Source organism: Pogonomyrmex barbatus, unplaced genomic scaffold (assembly GCF_055798465.1).
Source record: "Pogonomyrmex barbatus isolate J1 unplaced genomic scaffold, ASM5579846v1 scaffold6, whole genome shotgun sequence".
NCBI classification, from domain to species: domain Eukaryota; kingdom Metazoa; phylum Arthropoda; class Insecta; order Hymenoptera; family Formicidae; genus Pogonomyrmex; species Pogonomyrmex barbatus.
In genome coordinates this window covers 9,986,428-10,007,210 of record NW_028297160.1, presented here as the reverse complement: position 1 = coordinate 10,007,210, position 20,783 = coordinate 9,986,428, and the positions used below count along the sequence as shown (strand labels likewise).

General features: G+C 37.2%; 1 protein-coding gene and 1 long non-coding RNA gene across 22 annotated transcripts in view; one reads left to right on the top strand and one right to left on the bottom strand.

Annotated features, from left to right (window-relative positions):
• LOC105432882 (uncharacterized) overlaps nt 1–20,783 on the top strand; it is an 87,253-nt gene that overhangs the window by 50,074 nt on the left and 16,396 nt on the right. For 5 of the 6 annotated variants that reach the window (XM_089082555.1, XM_089082553.1, XM_089082552.1 and 2 more), the window contains exons 4-6: nt 12,915–13,038; nt 14,755–14,898; nt 16,849–17,049. In XM_089082555.1, the coding sequence (XP_088938681.1) occupies nt 12,915–13,038; nt 14,755–14,898; nt 16,849–17,049 (469 nt within the window). The remainder of the gene's footprint in view (nt 1–12,914; nt 13,039–14,754; nt 14,899–16,848; nt 17,050–20,783) is intronic. The other variant, XM_011647862.3, reaches the window with a different exon arrangement.
• Nucleotides 1–20,783, bottom strand: part of LOC105432879 (uncharacterized) — a 39,210-nt gene that overhangs the window by 6,807 nt on the left and 11,620 nt on the right. For 6 of the 16 annotated variants that reach the window (XR_016140675.1, XR_016140676.1, XR_016140677.1 and 3 more), the window contains exons 2-4: nt 15,302–15,377; nt 2,624–5,895; nt 1,344–1,722 (exon numbers count right to left, since the gene is read on the bottom strand). This is a non-coding gene — a long non-coding RNA (uncharacterized LOC105432879). The other 10 variants (XR_968438.3, XR_016140688.1, XR_016140683.1 and 7 more) reach the window with 9 other exon arrangements.

The window sequence follows — 20,783 nt, the reverse complement described above, 5'->3', positions numbered from 1 at the left end:
TATCAGTAAAAAAAAAAGAAAGAGGGAAACGTACGAGTAAAATTGAAACGGGAAACGTACGTGAAAATTGCATTCGGCAAAGCACATAAAAAGTTAGAGATATTTAATGAACAATAAAAAGTTTTATTCATTTATTATTGTTTAAATATTTCTGAAGTTTGTGCAGAAAAAAAACTTTATTCATATTTTACGAAGTCAATTTTACAGATGGTTAACTTTTTGTTGGCGAAAGACTGTTGTGCAAGAAACGATTGACTTTTATGATGGTAGAATTTGGCTTTTCACTCCAACAAATATTTGACTTTTGCCGCGAATAAAGTTTCGCTTTTAGTAACGAAATAGGTAGTAACGAAATAGCTTAAAACAAGCCCAATATATCTCTAGTTTTCAGATTGGAAAAAAATTTGACTAGACAGAGAACTAGATTGATTTTTTCACATAAAAAACATTTAGTTTTTAGTAGAAAATTTAATTTATAAAACAAACACAAAGCTCTTAAATGGAAGAAATTTATTTAGTTTCTATGAAAAAAAAAATTTAATTTCCTTTCTTTTAAGGAAAATTGAGTCCTTATTGTAAGAGTTGTTTTTTTAAGAGGTTTTTTTAGATTCATCTTTTTTACGTTCAATAAAAAAATCACTCTCAAATTTAAAAAAGTTGAATTTGCGATTGAAAAATATTGAACAATTTCTAACAAGGTAGCTTTTAGACGAAAAAAATGTAAAATTTAATCCTAGAATGTAACAAAATTTAATAAATTATTAACTTTTAACGTTCATTCGATAACTGTTACGTTGTTTTCTAAATATACCTATTTTTATATAAAAGTTTGTTTTTTAATTTTGCAATAAAATCATGTATAGTTATAGTTTTTTTGCGAAAATAAAATCATGTTACTTGTAAAATCATGTTAATTATTCTTGGTTTATTAATTTCAAAAATTATATTAAATTTTAAAATAAATACCAGACATTGCAACAGAAATTTAAAACGAAGAATACAAATTTTTTAAAGAGAAAGAGAAAGCAAAAAGATTTAATAATATTTAATATTTTAAATAATTAGAATTTTAATTAAGCGTTAGTTTCAAATTTCACATATTGTTTAAAATTATCTTAAATTTTATTATTCAACTTTAAGTATGATATTCCGAAAAATAATGATTCGAAAATAATTAGTAATTAATTGTTAACGTTCTTTTTTATCAGTAATTACTCCACTGACATGTTACTAAAATTCGTTAAATATCGAACTATTTGAGGATCGCTTCGCACGAATCTCACGAGCTGTCAATCAAAGGTTTCAAGATCGCTGATGCAGAAAAAATCAAAAAACAAACTAACCGTATGAAACATTAATCAATGCAATACGCGCCTCCATCGTCCGTTTTCATCACGGCGATACTTCTTTCCATCTTTCTCGATCTCGACGTTATTTTGTTCCGGCACAGTGATGATGTTCCTCCTGACTCGTCTTTCTCTTCCGCTTTCAGTGTCAACCGGCGCCTTGGTCGACAAAATGGCGTCGATCTCTCGCGTCTTATCCTGCGCGATTTCTTCCACTTTTTCACTGTCAGCCGCCGGCGTTCTTTCAGCCATTGTAGCGATTCCTCGATTGTCGGATCCTTAAACGATTTTCGATAATCCTATTTTTCCCTTTAATCTGCCGTCAAATCTTCGATAGATCCCTATCTTTGGCTCTTCCAGAATCCAGCCGTTGCTCCTGAATATTAAATAATATTTGAATTCTAAATGGCATCTTTAAATCTTAAGAGAGAAGAATCTTAAGAAGAGAGAAATAAAGAACATGTTTTATTTCAAGCGATATTCTGCGATACATTATGAAATTTTGAAAAACTTTTGAATACTTTAAATTAAATACAAAATTTCATCTTTAAATTTTTTATTAATTATTTTGGAACTCATATATTCTTTATTTTTGAATTACATTCTTAAATAAAGAAATTTAGTTTTGTATAATATTTCATGACATTTTAAAAAAAGTATTTTTAAACAATTTTTATTATTCTTATATTTAGAATAATGAATGATTTTCCAATTTTTTAGGTTATGTTTTCTTTAGTTTTAGAAGAAGAAACCAACAGCCCTAAACTCTGAACAATGTTCCTGAAGAATAAAAGCCGTTAAACTATCGTTTACGCTTTTATAACAGCGATTCATTCTTTTATCGCTTATTAGAGCAACCGCGAAATGTTCCTACCGCATTATCGATTCCATCATCCTTTATTGCCACATGATGATGAAACTCGATATTTATTGTCTTACGTTATCAATATTTTAAATTTCTCTCTGTTTCAGATATATTGCATATGAAGAATAATATTTAATCGATAAAGTTACATTTTCTTTTTGCGGTAAACGCGTTCGCGTATCAAATTGATTGGATGTTTTATTTATCTCAATTCTAACTTACAATAAACCGCACATCGTTGTAATTTAACTTCTCGAGTTTACAATATTTTCACGTCACTCACGAAAATGTATTTTCTAGCGAATGTACAGCAGATATAAAAATGGCACGTATTCCCCTGTTATCGGGTATTTCGCGTTTTACGTCACATAAACAAGAATTGTACGAAAAGATTTCAAATTTTTTTTCTTACCGGAGAAATCAATTTGTAGACGTATATTTAATTATCTGCGGATATTTGTTATCGACGTTGAAAATATTACGGCAACCTGTTACGACGAACGTGTTTATCTCGATACACGAACGTGTTATCTGTCGGCGTAATTTATCGCGTTTCTCACGCTGTCCCTTCGATTTACCGTCGACGACGAATTCACGACGATTGAGGTCCCTCTCTTTTTCCTCGGCCGCTCGATACTCCCTCTTATCGTTATCGGTTGCTATCAATTGGCAAACGCTAAGCCTTATCGCAAATAGCCTTTGCGCTTTTTATTGCGATTGAAAACGGTTTCTGGGATTAGAGGTGTTCCGAGGAGCCCTTCAGCTTCGACGAAGCACTCTCGACGACTATTGCGGGACGAAAGGCAAACGCCGCCGCTGTCATCACCGCGAAAGTAAATTCAAGCTACAAACGTGGCCGGGAAGAATGGAAGAGAAGAATGCAGTTGCAATGAATTACAGTTAGGTTAAGTTAGTTAGGTTAGGTTAGTTAGACTCTGGAAATTGCAGCTGCCATGGGGAAAAGTGTGGCAGGCAAATAGAGAAGGTCGTGCGATCGACTTACTAGAGATTCCCCTTTAATCTTCCAGTAGCAAGCGGCGAAATCTCACGAACTTTCGCGAAGGAAGTCCGAAGCCTTTTTCTCGGTTTCCGAGAAAAATAGTTCGGTTACGTCGAACGATTAAATCGAACGGTTAAATGCAGGTGCTTGTACTAAACTAATTTTTTTTTTTCCAGAATCAAAGATCAATCTAGATTTAGTTCTCTATCATTCACTTTGGAATTAACTTTCTCAAGTTAATTCTTGAAAATTTAGTTACGCAGTTAAATCTTTTAAATAATAGAAATGATAATTTGGATTATTTATTGGCGAACATAAATTGAGAAAAAGAAATTCAAGGATACTAATCGTTGATACTAATTTTTAGGAAAACCTTAACTCTTTAAAATAGGAAAAAGATGACGAAGAATACTTGGAAGTTCGAAGTTTGTTATCGGAGCATTTCATAAAAATTTACTTTATAACTATTTGAACCAATAGTTATTTTTTCGATTTCACCCATTTCATAAATTTTTCATAGGATGCGATTTTTTGAAATCGCTCCTTTCAAATAAAATTTGATATTGTGACAAATAATTATGTATTTATAAAAAAAAAACGCTTCAATTTTGATTTTATAATTAAAGTATAAAAAAATTTTGTAAAATAAAAATTTTTTAATTAATTAATAATTAAATAGTATTTTTTTAAATCTAAATGATTTGAAAAAAGTAATATTAATGTAAAAATATTGAAAATAGCATATGAGTAACATGTGTAACGTGAATATTCATATATGTAACGCTGAACATTTCGATATACTTGAAAGTTTCAGAAAAATCTTCAACTTTCGTTAAATGTATAATTTTTCATGTCAAATACAGAGAATGAAAAATTAAGTTTATAAATCGTTATTATTTCACTTCGCAACTACTTCAAACATTGGTGATTTTTTCATTCCTTTTTGTATATAATGCTCTGTGAAAAAACTTCCGCCAAACTTCTGCAGCAGGCAATTTATTGATAAATTCGTAACCTTTTCGCAACTTGGTAATATTCACCACTGGACATTTTAATAATCGAGTTTTAAACTAAAATTCTGTTAAAGGAGACGTTACTTAAAAAATAATTGACTGCGAAGTGAGATATTGTCACTCGTCTGTATCGTCGAGCCTGGCAAGCCTGGAAGTTTCGATAGGAAAAGATCGACTGAATTTGTCAAAGGATGTAGCCTTCCTTGCAAAGTTTGATGTTATCATAAAATACTTGAATATTCTATGCATCTCTGAAACATCCTCTCTCTGACTTCGTGTTATTTACACCGAGGGTGGTGCTTCGATATTACGAATTTATGTGTGAACTCATTAAATAATTGCGAAATACGACGTAACGCTATTTTCTTCGCGGGGATTTTAATTGAATTACTTAATAGGAGAGCAAACGCTCGTTTCCTTGCCGTCGTCATGCGAAAAGTAAATTCCGGCCGCTTGAAAGTCGGATAGCGAAGAATGGAGCGTGGTTACAATGGACTACAATTAGGCTACTAAAATGGGGCGAAATTCTTGAGGAAACGTCGTTGGTTCGCGCTGCCGCGCGCAAATAAAAGACGACATATCTTCTTTCTAGATCAATTTTCTAGATCTTGGAGTGAAAACAACCAATGTGATTTCACGGGGTGATAAAACAAAGGCGGTCTTGTTATATTCAGTGTATGGAATATTCATTCATTTGTTTAAACCGCGAGACAACTCCGCTTGCTTTCATTGAAACAATATTATCGCGGATTACTGGCATAAATTAAATGCCAAATATGTAATTTTCATTAAAAAGTCTATATCTTGTAATGGGAGTTAAAAGCGGAATGAATTTTGGAAATGCTGAGACAATAGAGTTGCCCCGGGTTTTTGTTGAAGTTACAATTTGCGCCGATAAAAGCTTTTCAAGCTGTCGAAATTATGGAGCAAAGTTGCATTTACAAATCTCCATTGTCTTATTCGGCAGTTATTGCGCTTATTTAACAAAATGTTCGCGGCTTAAAAGGCAAAAATGATAGGATACGGTTTTATTTATGCAGCTCGTCGCTGAAAAAAATTACGCGAGATGTGGCTTGATGTTGAACGCGGTTATTTTACCAGGAATTATGATCGTACATCGTCTCGTCATCTTATACATTCAGAAAGTACTTACCTACTTTCTATCTTAACCTCTTCACAAAATACGAGATATATAAAACTTATTTTTCCGCTTCGTTAATGTGAATTCGGAAAACTTTGAAAATTCGAAGAAAAAAGAGACGTGGACAATTAAGAGTAACTGTGGAAAGTCAGAAAATTTTCAAATCCCTCTTGTTTAGTAATCTTAGCTTGGTGGCAGTCAGTCCCAGTCGTTTCCGCGACAACGAGAATCCGTAGAGCATCCGTAGAGGATGCGACGCTTTGTGGAGACTGCGAGGACGCTTACCTTGTTGCGAATGAAATTGTTTTCACGACCGCCTTCGCTTAGTTAGTTTTAACAGAATTTCGCCTCCACGAGCTCGTTCTCAACGTATCCTTCACGCCGTCTCTCTCTCTCTCTCTCTCTCTCTCTCTCTCTCTCTCTCTCTCTCTCTCTCTCTCTCTCTCCCCCTTTCTTTATGGACGAAAATCTTCTCGTAAAAGCAAGGTGTGTTAAAACCGCGTATTCTCCCGCCGATATTGAGGCACAAACTGAGAAAAATAATAATTAAGATAATGGAGCAGCAGTCACATAATATTATTAATTAAATAAAGTAAAGGAATGTTGAACGAATGTTGACCAATTAATGCAAAACAGATGCGGCAGATAAAAAGAAAATTAAATAATAAAGCGTAAGAATGTTAATCAGCTAATGTAATGCAGATACAGCAAATGCAACAAATAAAAAAGTAAAATAATAAAAAATAAAAAAATAAAAACAAACAAAAAATTATTTCTCTCGATTAATAAAATTTTATCTGATTGATCAAGAGGTATAACGTTTAGATCGTAATAGATCGAAAAAGTTAGCAATTTGCGAGAGATCTTCCGTGACAAAAAAAAAGGAAATGAATGCAATTCTCCCTAAATTTATAATATATCTCGATATATATCGAATTTTACAGAAATTGTACAAATTATGCGTCTTGTGCGTTTTCAACACACAAATATTTCACGTCCCTCCTGAAAATACGAGTAATGCGATTAACCGTTGCCTATGTGACTCGTAATGCGAATACAATTCTCATGTACCTTGATGCGCCCTTGCAACGCGCATTATGCACCACGTCTCACGAAAGCGTCTCGCTGACGAGTTGCGTATGGAATCAAAGAGATAACAACGATGACGAAGACGTGAGGACGATAACATTCGGCGCGCTGAGACAGCTGCATATATAAAATCGTTCTCTCACCATCGGGAATTTCTCCTTCCCCTCCCGTCCCCCTTTCTCTCTCGGCTATCTACGCGTTCGTGCATCGTTTACTTCACATCAAGTGCAAGCTGAGGAATCTACATTTCATATATATATATATATATATATATGACAGATCTTCAAGGAGACAGAGTAGAAACTGAATTTCTTACGACCACGGATGGAGAGATTTCACAATTGAAGCGAGAAAAGTGTTAATTGAAATATTTACTAGATTTCAGATGTTTCGTTTATCTCCTGTTTACTTTCAGTTGACTTATACGTTTATACGTTTAATTTTATTTTGTTTTATTACATTGCATGTTTTACTTTTTTATTTGATACTTTTGGTTTTTGTGATCGATATTCTAATTTAATCTCAAAAAAAAAATTAATCTGCTCGAATATCCAATTTGCTTCTCATTCGCTTAGACCTGAAGCTAATTTTGCTTTAATTTTATATGCTTTTTAATCAATTAATTTTTAATCTTAATTTAATTTAATAATCCTAAATTCAAATCTTTAATATTCTTGCTTCTTTTTGCCACTTTTTTGTGGATATCAAGTCTTTTTATTAGATTTTATATTTTCTTGATTGTTAAAATGTTTTTACGGATTGTACGGATTGTACGATTGTTGTTTTATTTCCGATTTGTCCTTTTATTTCTTTAAATGTGTTTACATGTTTCGTACCGCACGTTCTGCCTCTTAAAGAAGAACTTAGGAAACTTAATCTGACGGCGGGAGAACAAAAGATGAGTCTTAATAAAGAGAGGAGGTGGGATCTAAGTAAACTAGCATCTAGGCCAATGACTATCCAAGTAAACTAGGATCAAAGCCAAGCCTTATATGCTAGGACTCCTTGAAATCTGGGTGCCAGGAATTTGGTATTCAAGGAAGTTAGCATCCAAGCATGTTAGGACCCAAGAAAATTAGTACTTAAGCAAATTACCGTCCAAGCAAAGTGGGATCCTAGTAAAGTCACGTATAAGATGCTTCCGACTATGATCATCCACCAGGGTAGTTTTTAATGAGTCAATTTCCCAATCTTTGTCGTTGGCGGTGATAATAGCGGCGGCCGGATAATTTCTCGGAAGGGACCGTGTCCGAGGGAATTAATAAAAGTCCGAAATCGAATCTCCGTTTTAAGTAAAACACCTCACTCGAAATTATCTCAGGGGCAAGGTAGTACGGTGAACGGTTACACTTCCGCAGGCTACTGCAACAAGCGGGGCTCGGGTAATCCGTCGAGTTTCCTCGGAAGGAAAGACTGGCCGAGTTTGTCGAAGGATCAACGGACTGGAAGGAAATGCAATCGGTCGCGAAACATCTTGTATCATCCCACGCTCCCCACGGCTTCCCTGTCCCCCCAAGTTTCCCAGGGACCTTTAACTCCGCGAATCGGCTCGCGGCGCGCATAAGCGTTATAATTACTGGTAATTATGTCAGTTCTGTGTCCGGCTGAAAAATCCACTTAGCCGAGGCCCTCGAGTTTTCCTGCTATTTTCCTCTATTTCGCGCCCGGACGATTAAATGAATTATCTGCTAGAGAGAAGAGTTAGCGAATCTAATTTGTAATAACCGGTAACCGGTCTAGGCTCGGGCTTTCGGCACGGGTCACCGCGTTACCACGGCATCGGGAGTTTGCTAAAACCTCCGAGGCACATGCGCACCTAATTTATACGTTTAACCGGTTACCTTATTATCCCGACCTAACTTGCGCCGGAATTACGCGCCGATAATTATACACGTCACGTCCCGACATTCTTATGGAACAACTCGGGGGGGGGAAGGGGGAAGGGGGATAATGAAACACATGTGCCCGCGTGCTTCGCCTCTCGCATGATGACGAGTAAATAAATAAACACAGCGCGAACACACGGCGAGAGCAGATAAAATCAATTAAGGTCAATTTAGTAGATAATTGGTACGCGGGATTTATACGTAAAATTGTGGAATGAAAAAGCTGTTTGTGTTGCCGGGAATTTGAAATGAATTATTTCTTAGTGTAAAGAAAAAAAAATACATAAAAAATTATGTATGTACAAGAGAAATATACGTTAAATAAAGCTGTTGATATTGATGTGCAATAAAATTGTACTGTAAAATAAAATTTGAAATGAAAATTTTTTTGATAATAAATTAGACGCAATCTCAATATTATAATATTTGAATAATATATATTCAAGTTTATAAACATCTCTATAAACAAATTTGTATATATATATATATATATATAAATTAATTTACTAACCAAATTAATATCACATAATTAATAATATAAATAAAGGAAATTATACGAAAACGCATTTTTAACGAATATCAGAAAAAGAACGTGACGTCTGGATATTCTCTTGATATTAAAATTGTTTATTTTCATAACAGAGATTAAAATGTTGCTGCTTTTAGTTAATTTAATTCTCTATACGTGAAATTGCGCGCACCACAACAACATTCCTTCTATTATACGCTTAAAATGTTGCCGTAACACGATTATCGAACGGACACCCACGAACATATATATATATTTAAACTCATCTGAGTGTAATACTGAGTATATAATAGATACAATACTTTGTTTTCATGATATGTAATCCATCAACTATATTCTATAAAATTTGACGTAAAATATCTTACAGTTCTATATATATATATATATATATAGTTGTGAGGTATTTTACGTCAAATTTTATAGATAGATAGATTTTATAGATAGAATATATATATATATATATATATACACAATTCTTATTTTATTTTTAAATAAATTTTAAAAGAAAAACATTTTATTTCCTGATAAAAAAAACGATCTCTGAAAAAAAGTGTAAGAAAAATCTTATAATGTGTATCACAAACAAAAAAATTATAGCAAAAAATAAGAATTATCTAAATACAACATATTATTATGTTGATCTAATTATCTTCATTCTATATGATATTCCGTTTAAGATAACGTTTACTCTAAATTATTTATTTATGTCCGTATGTTTTATGAAATTTTAATGTAAGCTATCGATTGTAGATTGTTAGCTAATTTACATGCACTTTATCGAACAATAACGAGACTCCGACTGTACTTAGCTTAATGGAAGGTGAAGTCGCGCTTTCGTGAGAGCGATGATAATTCGGAACTCCCGTTGAAACGCAGGCCTTTCGCAGCTGCAATCGATAATCGATATGACCAATTTGATGAACACGAGGCCGAGATATTTCCAGCATTCCTCACCTTCCTGGCGATAAAGTATGCAGATGTCATACCTCTTATAGAATCTTATTATAGCTTTGCGAAAATTCTTACAGCTTAAATATGCTCGTATGTAAGAAATGTCCCGAAAGAACCGTTTTTCAACCATAGAATTTGTGACTTTGACTCGATTTTTCTTCAACGGAAAGTACATATTTTTGGGGGACGTACATTGCCATATTTTTTTTATTTTCAAATTTTCAGTACCATACGTATACGATATTACAGATTTGGAATAAAAAATTGTAGATTATGAATAAAGTAGCAGCGGTTTAAAAATATATATAATTCTGCGTAGAATATTATTAATGAAAATGCTGTATTTAAAGGCAATTTTAATTTTATTTACCGCCGTATTTACGTATATTTTATATAATCTGATTTGAATTTAATCTGATTTTATTTCATTGCAAATGGGAGACTTGCCTGTGCTTCTCACAGTTTTCAAATATTTATATTGATTGACGTTGCTCGGATAATTGGATTAAATGCTGCAGGAAGAATCCAACCAACAACCGCAACATTGTTAGTTTGGTTTTTACATACAGAATGTGATCCAATTATTTTCTACGTAAATAAAATCCAAATTTCGCTTGTACCGAATAAGAAGAGAATTCGAAAGAAATCCTCTCGTACGAGCACGTTGATATACGTATATTCGCAGCAGAAAGCTTGATCCACGTGTACGAAATTAGTAATTGCAACAAGTATCCATATAGAAGCAAGATACGTCGCGGGAGATAGAATTGAAGGCGACATTGAATCAATATTCAATTTATTTTAATGGCAAATTTGGATATGTCGCAAATGTGCTGTCATACGAGACGAAGAGTTAATCTAAAATACGAACGGAACTCAGTTATGCAAATTGATTTAACTATTTGGAGAGCTTTCAGTTCTGTTCTGAAAGCGGCCATTTGAAGTCTCTGTGTCAACAGAGTGAGAATGTTTCTCTCTCTCTCTCTCTCTCTCTCTCTCTCTCTCTCTCTCCCTCTCTTTCTTTCTTTCTCTCTTTCTGCGAAATAATACAGCGATATTAATTGTTGCTGGCCTCCAACATAGAAATGGGAAATATTATCCTTTGCGACTCAGCCCTGCCATAGTTCGAAAATTCTTGAAATTTTATATATTTAATACGATGGCATATACGAGTGTGCATTATTTGCTGTTATGCTATTTTCATATTTGCCTGTGTTTTTACGTTCGGTCCCGATATGTTTTACAAAAATTTCATAGCGCAAAGTATTCTTTCTACCAGCAATACGATATGAAACTAGTCACTGTCGTTATAAAATTGTTGTCGTACACAACGATGAACAATTAAATAACGACCGAAAAGAATCCATTTTCCGTGAAACTGGATTCTTGTGCTTCGAAACGAGATATTGCGCTTTTAATTTCCCTTGAATTTTTGTGCGCTGTATTTCTTAGAAAAAAACCACACCCCTATTATATCCCTTGACGTGAACGCGGATCAGAGATAATTACCTCTGTTTTACATTTTAAAACTGTTAACTCGTATGCTGAAGGGAGAATGATTGTAATTGAGTTTTATGTTGAAGTTTCAACATCTCTTTCTCTATCTCTCTTTCTGAAGAAATTAAATTTATTTACTATCTACTGTGAATTAAAGCTCTTTTACCGTGTAACCGTGAACGTTTCCATTCCATCGGACTAAGTGAAATCACCATTTACGAAATATCCGAGCGATATGTTCACCGGTCGCGAAAATTCGCTCGCAATCGCGCATCGGAAATAACGTCGCTCCGCCGTTTCTGCGTTTAAATCCAAAAATGCAAAATTTCATGGACCACTGCACGCAGAAAATCATGGTAAATGCCGGACGGACGGAAAAGAACGGGACTGTGCCGCTGCGAAGAATGCAATATCCGTTTAAAGGAAATTTGTTATCAGCGCAACTGTGAACGCATCGTAATTCTTGCAAATCAAGAATCGATACCGGCCAACTATCCGGCAGAGGGATGAGGAGTAGTCGGACGAGTTTTGTTATACAGGGTGTCCCAGACCTGGACGGCGCTATTATTCCGTGGCAAGAGGGTTAAAAAATAATTACGACTGTTTCGATATCGAGAAATTAATTTTAGACCTAAATAATCGAGAAACGAGGGTGAATTGAGCCGCGCAATTTCGACGGGACAGGAGTATCGCTTGCGCTTTAATCAACAGTTTTTATGTGAGGACTTTAAATTAGAACATTTCAACAAATCACTCAGAGGAGGGAAGTAATTTAAGACTTGAAAAAAAAAATCGATACGGGATATATATTACAAGTTCATCGAATATTACGCAGTAGCTGCTGATGCCATATATCTGTTCCTCGCACAAAGCAACCATATTGGGTTTTATGTTGGAGGAAGGATTACCGGGTTACATGAGTCGAGAATCAGCGGAAGATATATTGCACGCATAATCGGCTGCAACACGCGCACTGCTGAATTATGCATCGGGAGACACGAAGCAAGAGAATTTGATGTGATGTTAAAGATTATATATAAAGCGAGAAACATATAGGACGCGCGTGAAAGCCCAGGAGAAATTAATGAACTTCACGAAATAGACTGTTTTTTTTTTTTAATACTTGTGTTCACGTTTTTTTAATACGCGACTCTCTTCACGTGTGAAGATCCAGATCAGATTTATAAGTTCGCTCTTTTGTCCTTTTTGCGTATATAAAAATTTTTCACATTTCACATATTTCGTAATTTTTACATTCCATTCACGTTTTACGATATAAAGCTCATCTGTTCTTAAAGTTCACGTCAATAAGCACACGGAGAGGAGGGAATTATACAAGCTCGTATGGCTGCCAATTAGGAACAGATGTTAATTACTGCTTGAATCGCGCGGATAAAAACCGACGTTAGTTTCTACTAGTAATCTAATTCCGATAGGTGCGGGGAGTCGGCGTTTCTCGCCACCCCTCGCGGAAAGATTTCACCCCTTGCGAAGTAAACCGGCGCAAGTCGGTCGTTCAAGTCCAATGTGTGTAAGCCTATCTTATATACGTGGCCCCGGGGGTTTAATCGCAAAACGTTTGATTTATCGTTCGCAGGGGCACCAGCGGTATCGACATAGACCTCCGCCGGGTAGACATAGATCAGTGCCCGTTGCCGGCTGGATCCACGCAGCTGAACATATTCGCCGCCAGTGACAAGTGCAAAAAGCGCACCACCGAGGTAATGCTAATTTCTCCTGCCGCATTCTCCTCGAGGATCGATGTTTCCCGCGAGTGTCCTTCCCCGTGTCGGGCGCGACGCGCGCTTAAATGTGCCGTACGGAGTAGGGCAAAACCACCAGGGGGATGTTTTTCCGCGTGGCGACCGACTCTATTTGTAAATGCCACTGTCGACCCTACCGCGCTACCATCTAGCTTTCGCGTGAAAAACACCCCGCTCGCGTTTTTGCCTCCCCCCCCCCCCCTCCTCCTCTCTAACAAACCGCGCGCCGGTTATCGGTGTGTTTTATCTTTTCATAGATTAAAATTCGCAGAGGGGAGAAGGAGGAAAAAAGAGGGAGGAATATGTCATAGGTTTTTAAAAATGTTCAGGTTTTAAATTTTTATCGCGCCTAGATTATTGGATAATTGAGTTCTTGCGGTTTAGATTGTCAGAATAATATTTAAATTGTAGTGTAAGTCACGTACCTACCATCGCGGGGCTCTTGACAAATTTTACGGAACGTTTGCCGTAGTATAAAAGCTTGAATGGGACCATCTCGCCGTTAATTTCTCTTTGCAACGTGATTTTAAATTCTCCATTAAAATTTAAATTACAAATTTTTAACATCTTCGTTTTTATGGAGATGTCAGTCTAAATTTTTAAAAGTTCAGCTATTCCTCACGTAAGGGTAAGTAAATACGCGGGGAAAAATCCAGGAAATTGCAGGGAATGTAAAATGGCGTACATATCACTGTCGGCCGATGCCTTATGTAAACTCCAAACTTTAAACCTCGTGTTTTTTCGAAACCGCGTTTTTCCGATTCGCGGCTACGATAACTCACGAACTTGGAGAGGATCGCAATTTGGAGGGAACGTTTTCGAGCACACTTCTCCCCATCGTGTCGGTCACATGAACTGAATGCGGGCTTTCGACGGATAAAACATGTTCGTTGTTATAAAAACGATATAAGAATCATTTTTTACACTTTTTTTGCTTTTTATCTTTTATGAGGCTATTTTATTTTTCTACTTTTATTTTTATTCGTTCGAATAAAACTACCGTGGACTGGTCGATTTCGCAGCATGTCCCTAGTTTATCATAGTTCTTCATTTTAATGGATTATAACTGCGATATTTTTTAATATTACTCCGCGTTTTTTTATTTAAACGGTAATAGCGTGACATAAATGTGCAAAAAATGATATATTTCGCCAGTTTTTTCACTACGCGCAATCCTCCATAATAAAATGTTTTTAATTTTGCTGTTTTAAATAGGTCTCTTAAAACTTTAAATTAAAGTTTCATAGATTAAATCCTAAAGTATATTAAAGTTTGACATTGAAACATTTTCTATATTTATTATAAAATTTTCCTTTATTTCCTTCGAATAGGACTTTCAGATGTTACGATTTAAAAATTAATTAAATTATTATTTCATTAAAACAATATTTGAAGTGTGCTTTGTACATTTCTTTCTGTCCTTAATACGTATTTGTGCGAGCAGATTGAATAGGATAGAACTTGAATTATTTTGTAAAATGCAAACCGTATATATTGCGACGAAATATGGATTTTACGATCAAGGAGTATATTCGATCATTTTAGCCGAGAGATCCGCAAATCAAATCGCAAAACAATTTCGACGGGTTACAGCTATCTGTATTAACGAAAGGGTTGGACACGTATATGGAGCCCTGATTAGATACAATTGATCGTTTTGTCTTCTATTCGCAGTGCATCGCCATTCCCGGGCTTGGCTTCCGCCGCGGTAGTTATCGATGCGTTTGCAAACGAGGCTTCTACTACCCGGACACGAAATCGGACAAGAGGTACTACAATGGTACGGTCATTGAGGAAGAGTACGAGAGATTGATGATGGTGAGTAGTTTTGAAACCGAACTAATATGTAAAAACAGCACCGCTCTCCATTTCACGCTCCGCGAAACGCCTAATGCCACGTTTTATCTGCCGTGTAATATCTTCTTTTTCGCAAAAACAGAAATTACTCCACCGCGGAATTACAAATTAACAAAATATGTAAGATATTTCGTCCCCTCCCCCTGCCCTCATAAAACTTTAAAAGCGCCCATCGTAATAATAATTCCTTTGCCAAATATAAAGCTGATCAGTGGCAAGCATCAAAAGTATATTGATAGAAGAATCTCTCATTAAAATTTAACGCGATGGAAAAATGGAAGGCGCCCTGTACACGCATTGTATCGACTATCAATTTGCGAGTGTCTACAGAAATGAGTAGGTTCTAGATTGAAAAATAACTTACAATTTTCGGTGGGTCTCAATCAATTCTTTTCCCGTATACGTATCGATACGCAATTACGACTGAACAATTGTTTACTCTGAAAAAAAAAACCGGAACAAAATTAATTCGTTTTTTCAAAGTGTTTAAAAAAAAAAATAAATAAAAAGATTGATAATGCGAACGTGTGTTTAAAACTTCGATAAATTCAATACGTCGTTGCGCATGTAAAATGCCCGTGTCTGGAATATGGGATGGTCTGGCATGATATCGGGATCGCATTGTCCCACTTTCATTCGCGCGTTCGGCTCTTCGTTCTCTTCGGCTTCAAAAACAGAATCGCCGAGTGGAAGATCGCCGCGACAGCGCAATTAGATCGTCCCGGGCGGCAACGGCGTTACGATGCGTTACGTAATGCCGTTTGCCGCGCATTCTATTACCGCGCGAACGGCGCAGAGAAACGACATTTTCTTTTTTTTTTTTTTCTTCCCCTCCCAGTGCAGTTTTCACGTCCGTCGGACCAGCCGTCACTTCTCGTAGGAGCGAAATGGGTATTGACAGCGAGGCGCGATGGCATCTATTGTCACCACGCGTTACGTATCTTTTGTGATTTGATGGGCATTTCCATCGCGGGCGCGCGCGCGCGACGGTAAAACTATTTTCCAGTCGCGCCCTTCAGTAGTTGGCGCGACCGTTTGTAACCGCAAACGGTTACAATGGCTGACATCTCCTCCTCCGAATATCCTTAATAACCGAGAGTCCGGGATATTAACGACGTGTCATCCTTTTTTCTGTTCCCCCCCCCTTTTTTTTTTTTTCCTCTTTTACCGCGCGAACGCCGCGGTGAACGGCGCTGATGTGTGCATCGCTCCGGCTTGAAAGAAACGCCAGAAAGAGGAAAATTATTATTCTTCAGTTTTCCACGAGAGATATTTCCTTCCTTCCCATTGCGAGAGAAGATTGGAAAAAAGGAACTCGGAAATTATTTTATTCTTCTTATTAACTCCTCTCTTCCTCTCTCTCTCTCTCTCTCTCTCATTATATAACATCTTGTTACGTGTAATCTTTTAGGAGTACTTTCCTGTAAAAATTGATTGTTTAAATGTAATCTTCTTCTAAGCCAAGTGCAATTTTCTTCATGTCGTCCTGATTACAAAGAGAGATTATTTTATAAGTAAATTTCGATAATTTTTCAGGGGTTACACTTTCGCAAAATATACGTCAATTCGGATTAACGCTCAGACATTTATGGTGAATATTGCACTTGAATATACCGAGGAGAAAAGAGTTCGCAAGGAGCAAAAAATGCGAGACTCTCATGCGGACTCGAAGCTAAAGATGAAATGTATTTAATTCATTCAGGAGAATTAGAAGAAAAATCGAAGAAAAGGAGAATACCTGAGAATACGCGTCGCGTATTTTCTCTCTGAGGAGCGAAAATACGCGGAAAAGTCACAAGACATTCCTCTTTTAGTCGCCACGGACTAATTCCAGAGAAACAGCGGTTTCCCGAAGTTTGAATTCCTTTGCGAAGAGTGCCGAGGGAAATGATCTCGCGTCTTTGTCAACAGGGTGAGAAGAGCCAATACGCCGAGAGCGGGGTGTTCGAATGCCTGCCGTGCGCCGAGGGGTGCGAGTCCTGCGAGGACGGCTCGCCCTGCGTCGTGTCCCTGAACTGGCTGATGCGAACGGCAATACTTATCCTGGAGTGCTGCATCATCGCTTGCCTGCCAGCCGTCGCTCTTTTCACATGGAAATACGGGCACGTGAAGGTAGGAGAGCCGCGGCTCTTTACGTTAGAAAGACCCTTCCAAACTATCGATGGCATCGTTTAGACGGAAAATAGCGGAGCGTCCGCTTTCGCTAATGCAACATGCCGCATATGCGGCACTCGCTCCCCTTTAATCACGTTCTATATATTTCGGTGAATATATATCCGAAGGAGAGGTCTATACGAATTATAATATTAGAAACCGAATTAATATTAGAACACCTTTAATCCTTTCCACCGGAGAAGTAGATTTTTTTTTTTTTTTTTTTTTAAATAATTTCCAGCGCGTATCCACTACCTCCTAATCGAACGGTGCCTTTGAGATCAGGCAATAAAAGATTTCAATCTGAATTTCTTTAAGATCTCTCGCGCGATATATCACGACGATACTTTATAAGGAAACATTCTCGTTCCTTTCTTCTTTTCCTCTCTCTCTCTCTCTCTCTTTCTATCTCTCAGGGAAAAAAATTTTGCAATTTCCATATTTTGCAAGCTTAAAGTTTAAATCCCAATGCGCTTGAATAAATCTCGAAGCTTGAAAAAAAACAATAAGACGACAAGGACAAATACGAAAACGTACTTTCTTTCAAGGAGACTGCATAAGCACAAGTCGATAAATTTCTAAAATCGCGATAGCTAATAGAGAGAACGTGTTCCACAAGCGTATAAATCTCCAGTTTGCGCGGAGACAAAAGCCCAACAAGAAACCCGAGCAATGTCCGTAGTGAAATATCTATGTAGATGACATTCCGTCCAAAATCCATTATTTATATGGGAACAACGTAAGACCGCGTACCGTCTGCGGTTGGACGGCATTTAAAACGACATTTTGATTTATTATGCAAGAATGAGTTAATACGCGAAATTTTGTAAATTCAGTTATCGCGTATCACTCAAATCGTTTAGATAAAAGTCTGTCATTTTGCGCTCAATTTGCTCCAGATTATCCTGTGACGTGAGTTATTAATAACGTATTTTAATAACATTATCTTTCAAAGTTATGTTATATATTAGCATTCATGCCTCGGGCAACAGCTGCCGTTTTTCCACACGAGTTTCATTCTTGAATTCCCGAACCGACGGACGGGCTGGTTTAAACGGGGGAATCCACGAAACGTTCCGAGAGATATCTGAAACGTTTTGACGAAAGCCCGGAAGCAGAAAGAGAGTGTCATTGCCGCATTACGGCCTATCTTAATGGCCGATCGGATAAATCGAGATTAACACGTTAATCTTGTTCAGCTTAAATCGCAGCCTCCGATATATCGCGCGTGATTGTTCGAAAGGCTTTTGTTTCCCAGGTGTAAAGCTACCGGAGATTGTGTACGAGGGTCTCTTTAAACCCTATCTGATGAATGAGTGTCTCGTGACCCTTGAATAATTACGTCACGATGCCCCATACATTTCGCGATCGAAATGCCTCTCAGGATCGGAAAATTATTTTGATGATGATCCGGTGTCGGCCATTTATCCGGAATAATCACTCACAAACTACTTCTCTTTTCATTTGTGAAATTACGTTACGATCACTATTTCTGATAAATTTATTTGCCACATTAAATTATCTAAATTATATATGTATTTCAATATCGGTATTTATTTAAATAATTATCGACATTCTCTCAGATTATGCAAACGGCGACGGATACGGATAGAGTTTCGTACGAATAAATCGAACGGGTAAATAAACATGCGGATACGAGCGGAGGGGCGGGGGGAGGGAGAATGATGGGGGGGGGGGGTTCTCGCTCAATTCTGTATCCACAGATAAATCCGTTTTTCAATCAAGAGCTTATTCTGAATATCGGCTATCGGACTTTCTTCTCCCGTCCCATCGACACTTTAAATAAAATTCCGTCCGTCTTCGTATTAAAGCGGGGATCGCGAGGAATCCTTTCGATCGCGAGGTGTTAATTAGACCTTCCGAGCTCCCAACACCTCCGTTCGCCGAGCCTTTGGGCTCGTGAAATAGCACCTCAACCTTTGCCTTTAACGAGGACGAGGCGTCGCGCTGCCGTTCGGCTTGTCCGTATATCAAAGAGGTACTCTGAGATCCGACACTAATTAATGCAATAATGGGCACGCGGCGAGTTTTCTGATGTTTTTGCGACGGTAATGGCCCGGGGAAATTTCGCTATTTGAAAAAGGCAGGCTGGTGAATTTCTCGAGGAAGCATAATCGATGGATATCTATGAAATGTCCCGAGAGAGAGAGAGAGAGAGAGAGAGAGAGAGAGAGAGAGAGAGAGATGTAAAGAGAAATCCCTCCCGTCGGACTAATTTTCCATTAAGCTAATTTAGCCGTAATATTCAGTCGTGAGCTTTCATAGTCTGACTTTTACTTTAATGAACCGTATATGCATCATTCACTTTTTAAAGTACCGTCTCGTTCAATGGAGTGCTTCTCGAGGCGAAGGTATTCAGATATTTATAACACGGAGAGAGTATTTTGACGCATCTTTAAGCCAGCTAATGGGGAAAAAAAAACGTAGGCATAAATCATTTCCGCGAGGTATGAAAAGTTCCCGCTTTTACAGAGACATCGCGAATGCAGAAAAAAAAAAAAAACAGCAACGTGAACGGTTCTCGCGTATATCTCGGTTTAATTGAAAGTGGCGAGCAAAAGAAGCCGTGGGACGGGAGAGAGGGGGGGGGGGAAGGAAGGGAGGAGATGCGGAGATGCGCTGGCGTGGAGACTGTGGCGCGTTTTCGACGTTAATTTACGACTCGTCGCCCCGTTGAGTCTCGCGGGCAGAGAAACGGCCAGATTTTCCGTGGTATATTGTCACCGTAATCCCGAAATTGGTGGCGTCGAGTCGTCGTCGCGCGCGCAGAATGGGGATTTCGCCAGCCGGCCTGCCTCTTGATTCTCCCTCGGACGGGGGGAACCAGGCCTGAAACATGCGACGTATCCTGAGAATCCTGTGCATTAAAATCGCGCGTGGCGTTCCCCCGTAAGCTCCCGTAAAAAGCGATTTTATGCGAGATAAAGGAGGAGGTATCAGGTGGATCGGGAAATGCATTATCATATATATAGCAACAAGTTTCCATATTAATAAAAGAAACACACAGACGGACAAACGGTAAGCTTTTAATAAGTCTGATATATATATATATATATATATATATGTCGCGGACGATGTCGTCGACGACCGAAGAAAGGATTTCGTAAAATATTACTCGGAGGGAAGTGTAAATGCGTTATTAATTCCTCGAGTTTTCACAATCATTTTTCTTTGAGATAAAGTTTTTATATTTACGTCTTTTTGTGAAATCCCTCTTTTTTTTCTGTTTATATATATTGATTCGGAGATTTATTTTATATAAAAATAGTGGAAAATAGTAGTAATCGAGAGGAGATTTTAGAGGAGATTTGTGACAATCGACAATTTTATCGAAATGAATTGCAAGATATTTGAGATCGTCACTTCCTTATTGAAATTACCACTAATTAAGAAAAGTAGAATTGACTTAATTACATATGGGTCGTAATTAGAATCGAGTATGTTTTAATTAGAGTTAGATGACGAGACAAAGGCGGATGGGGGTAATCGCTTTCTTCTTTCCCCTAATGGCCTCCATTAATAAATCTAAGTTGGAAGATAAACGGCGAGCTTAGTACGAGCAAATTCGGTCGTTCGATGTCGTCCTGCGAGCATCCATATTCGAGTTACGATTTATAAGCTTAATATCGCGGCGTAATCTGTCTTATCAAGTGGCAGATGGTGTATATATA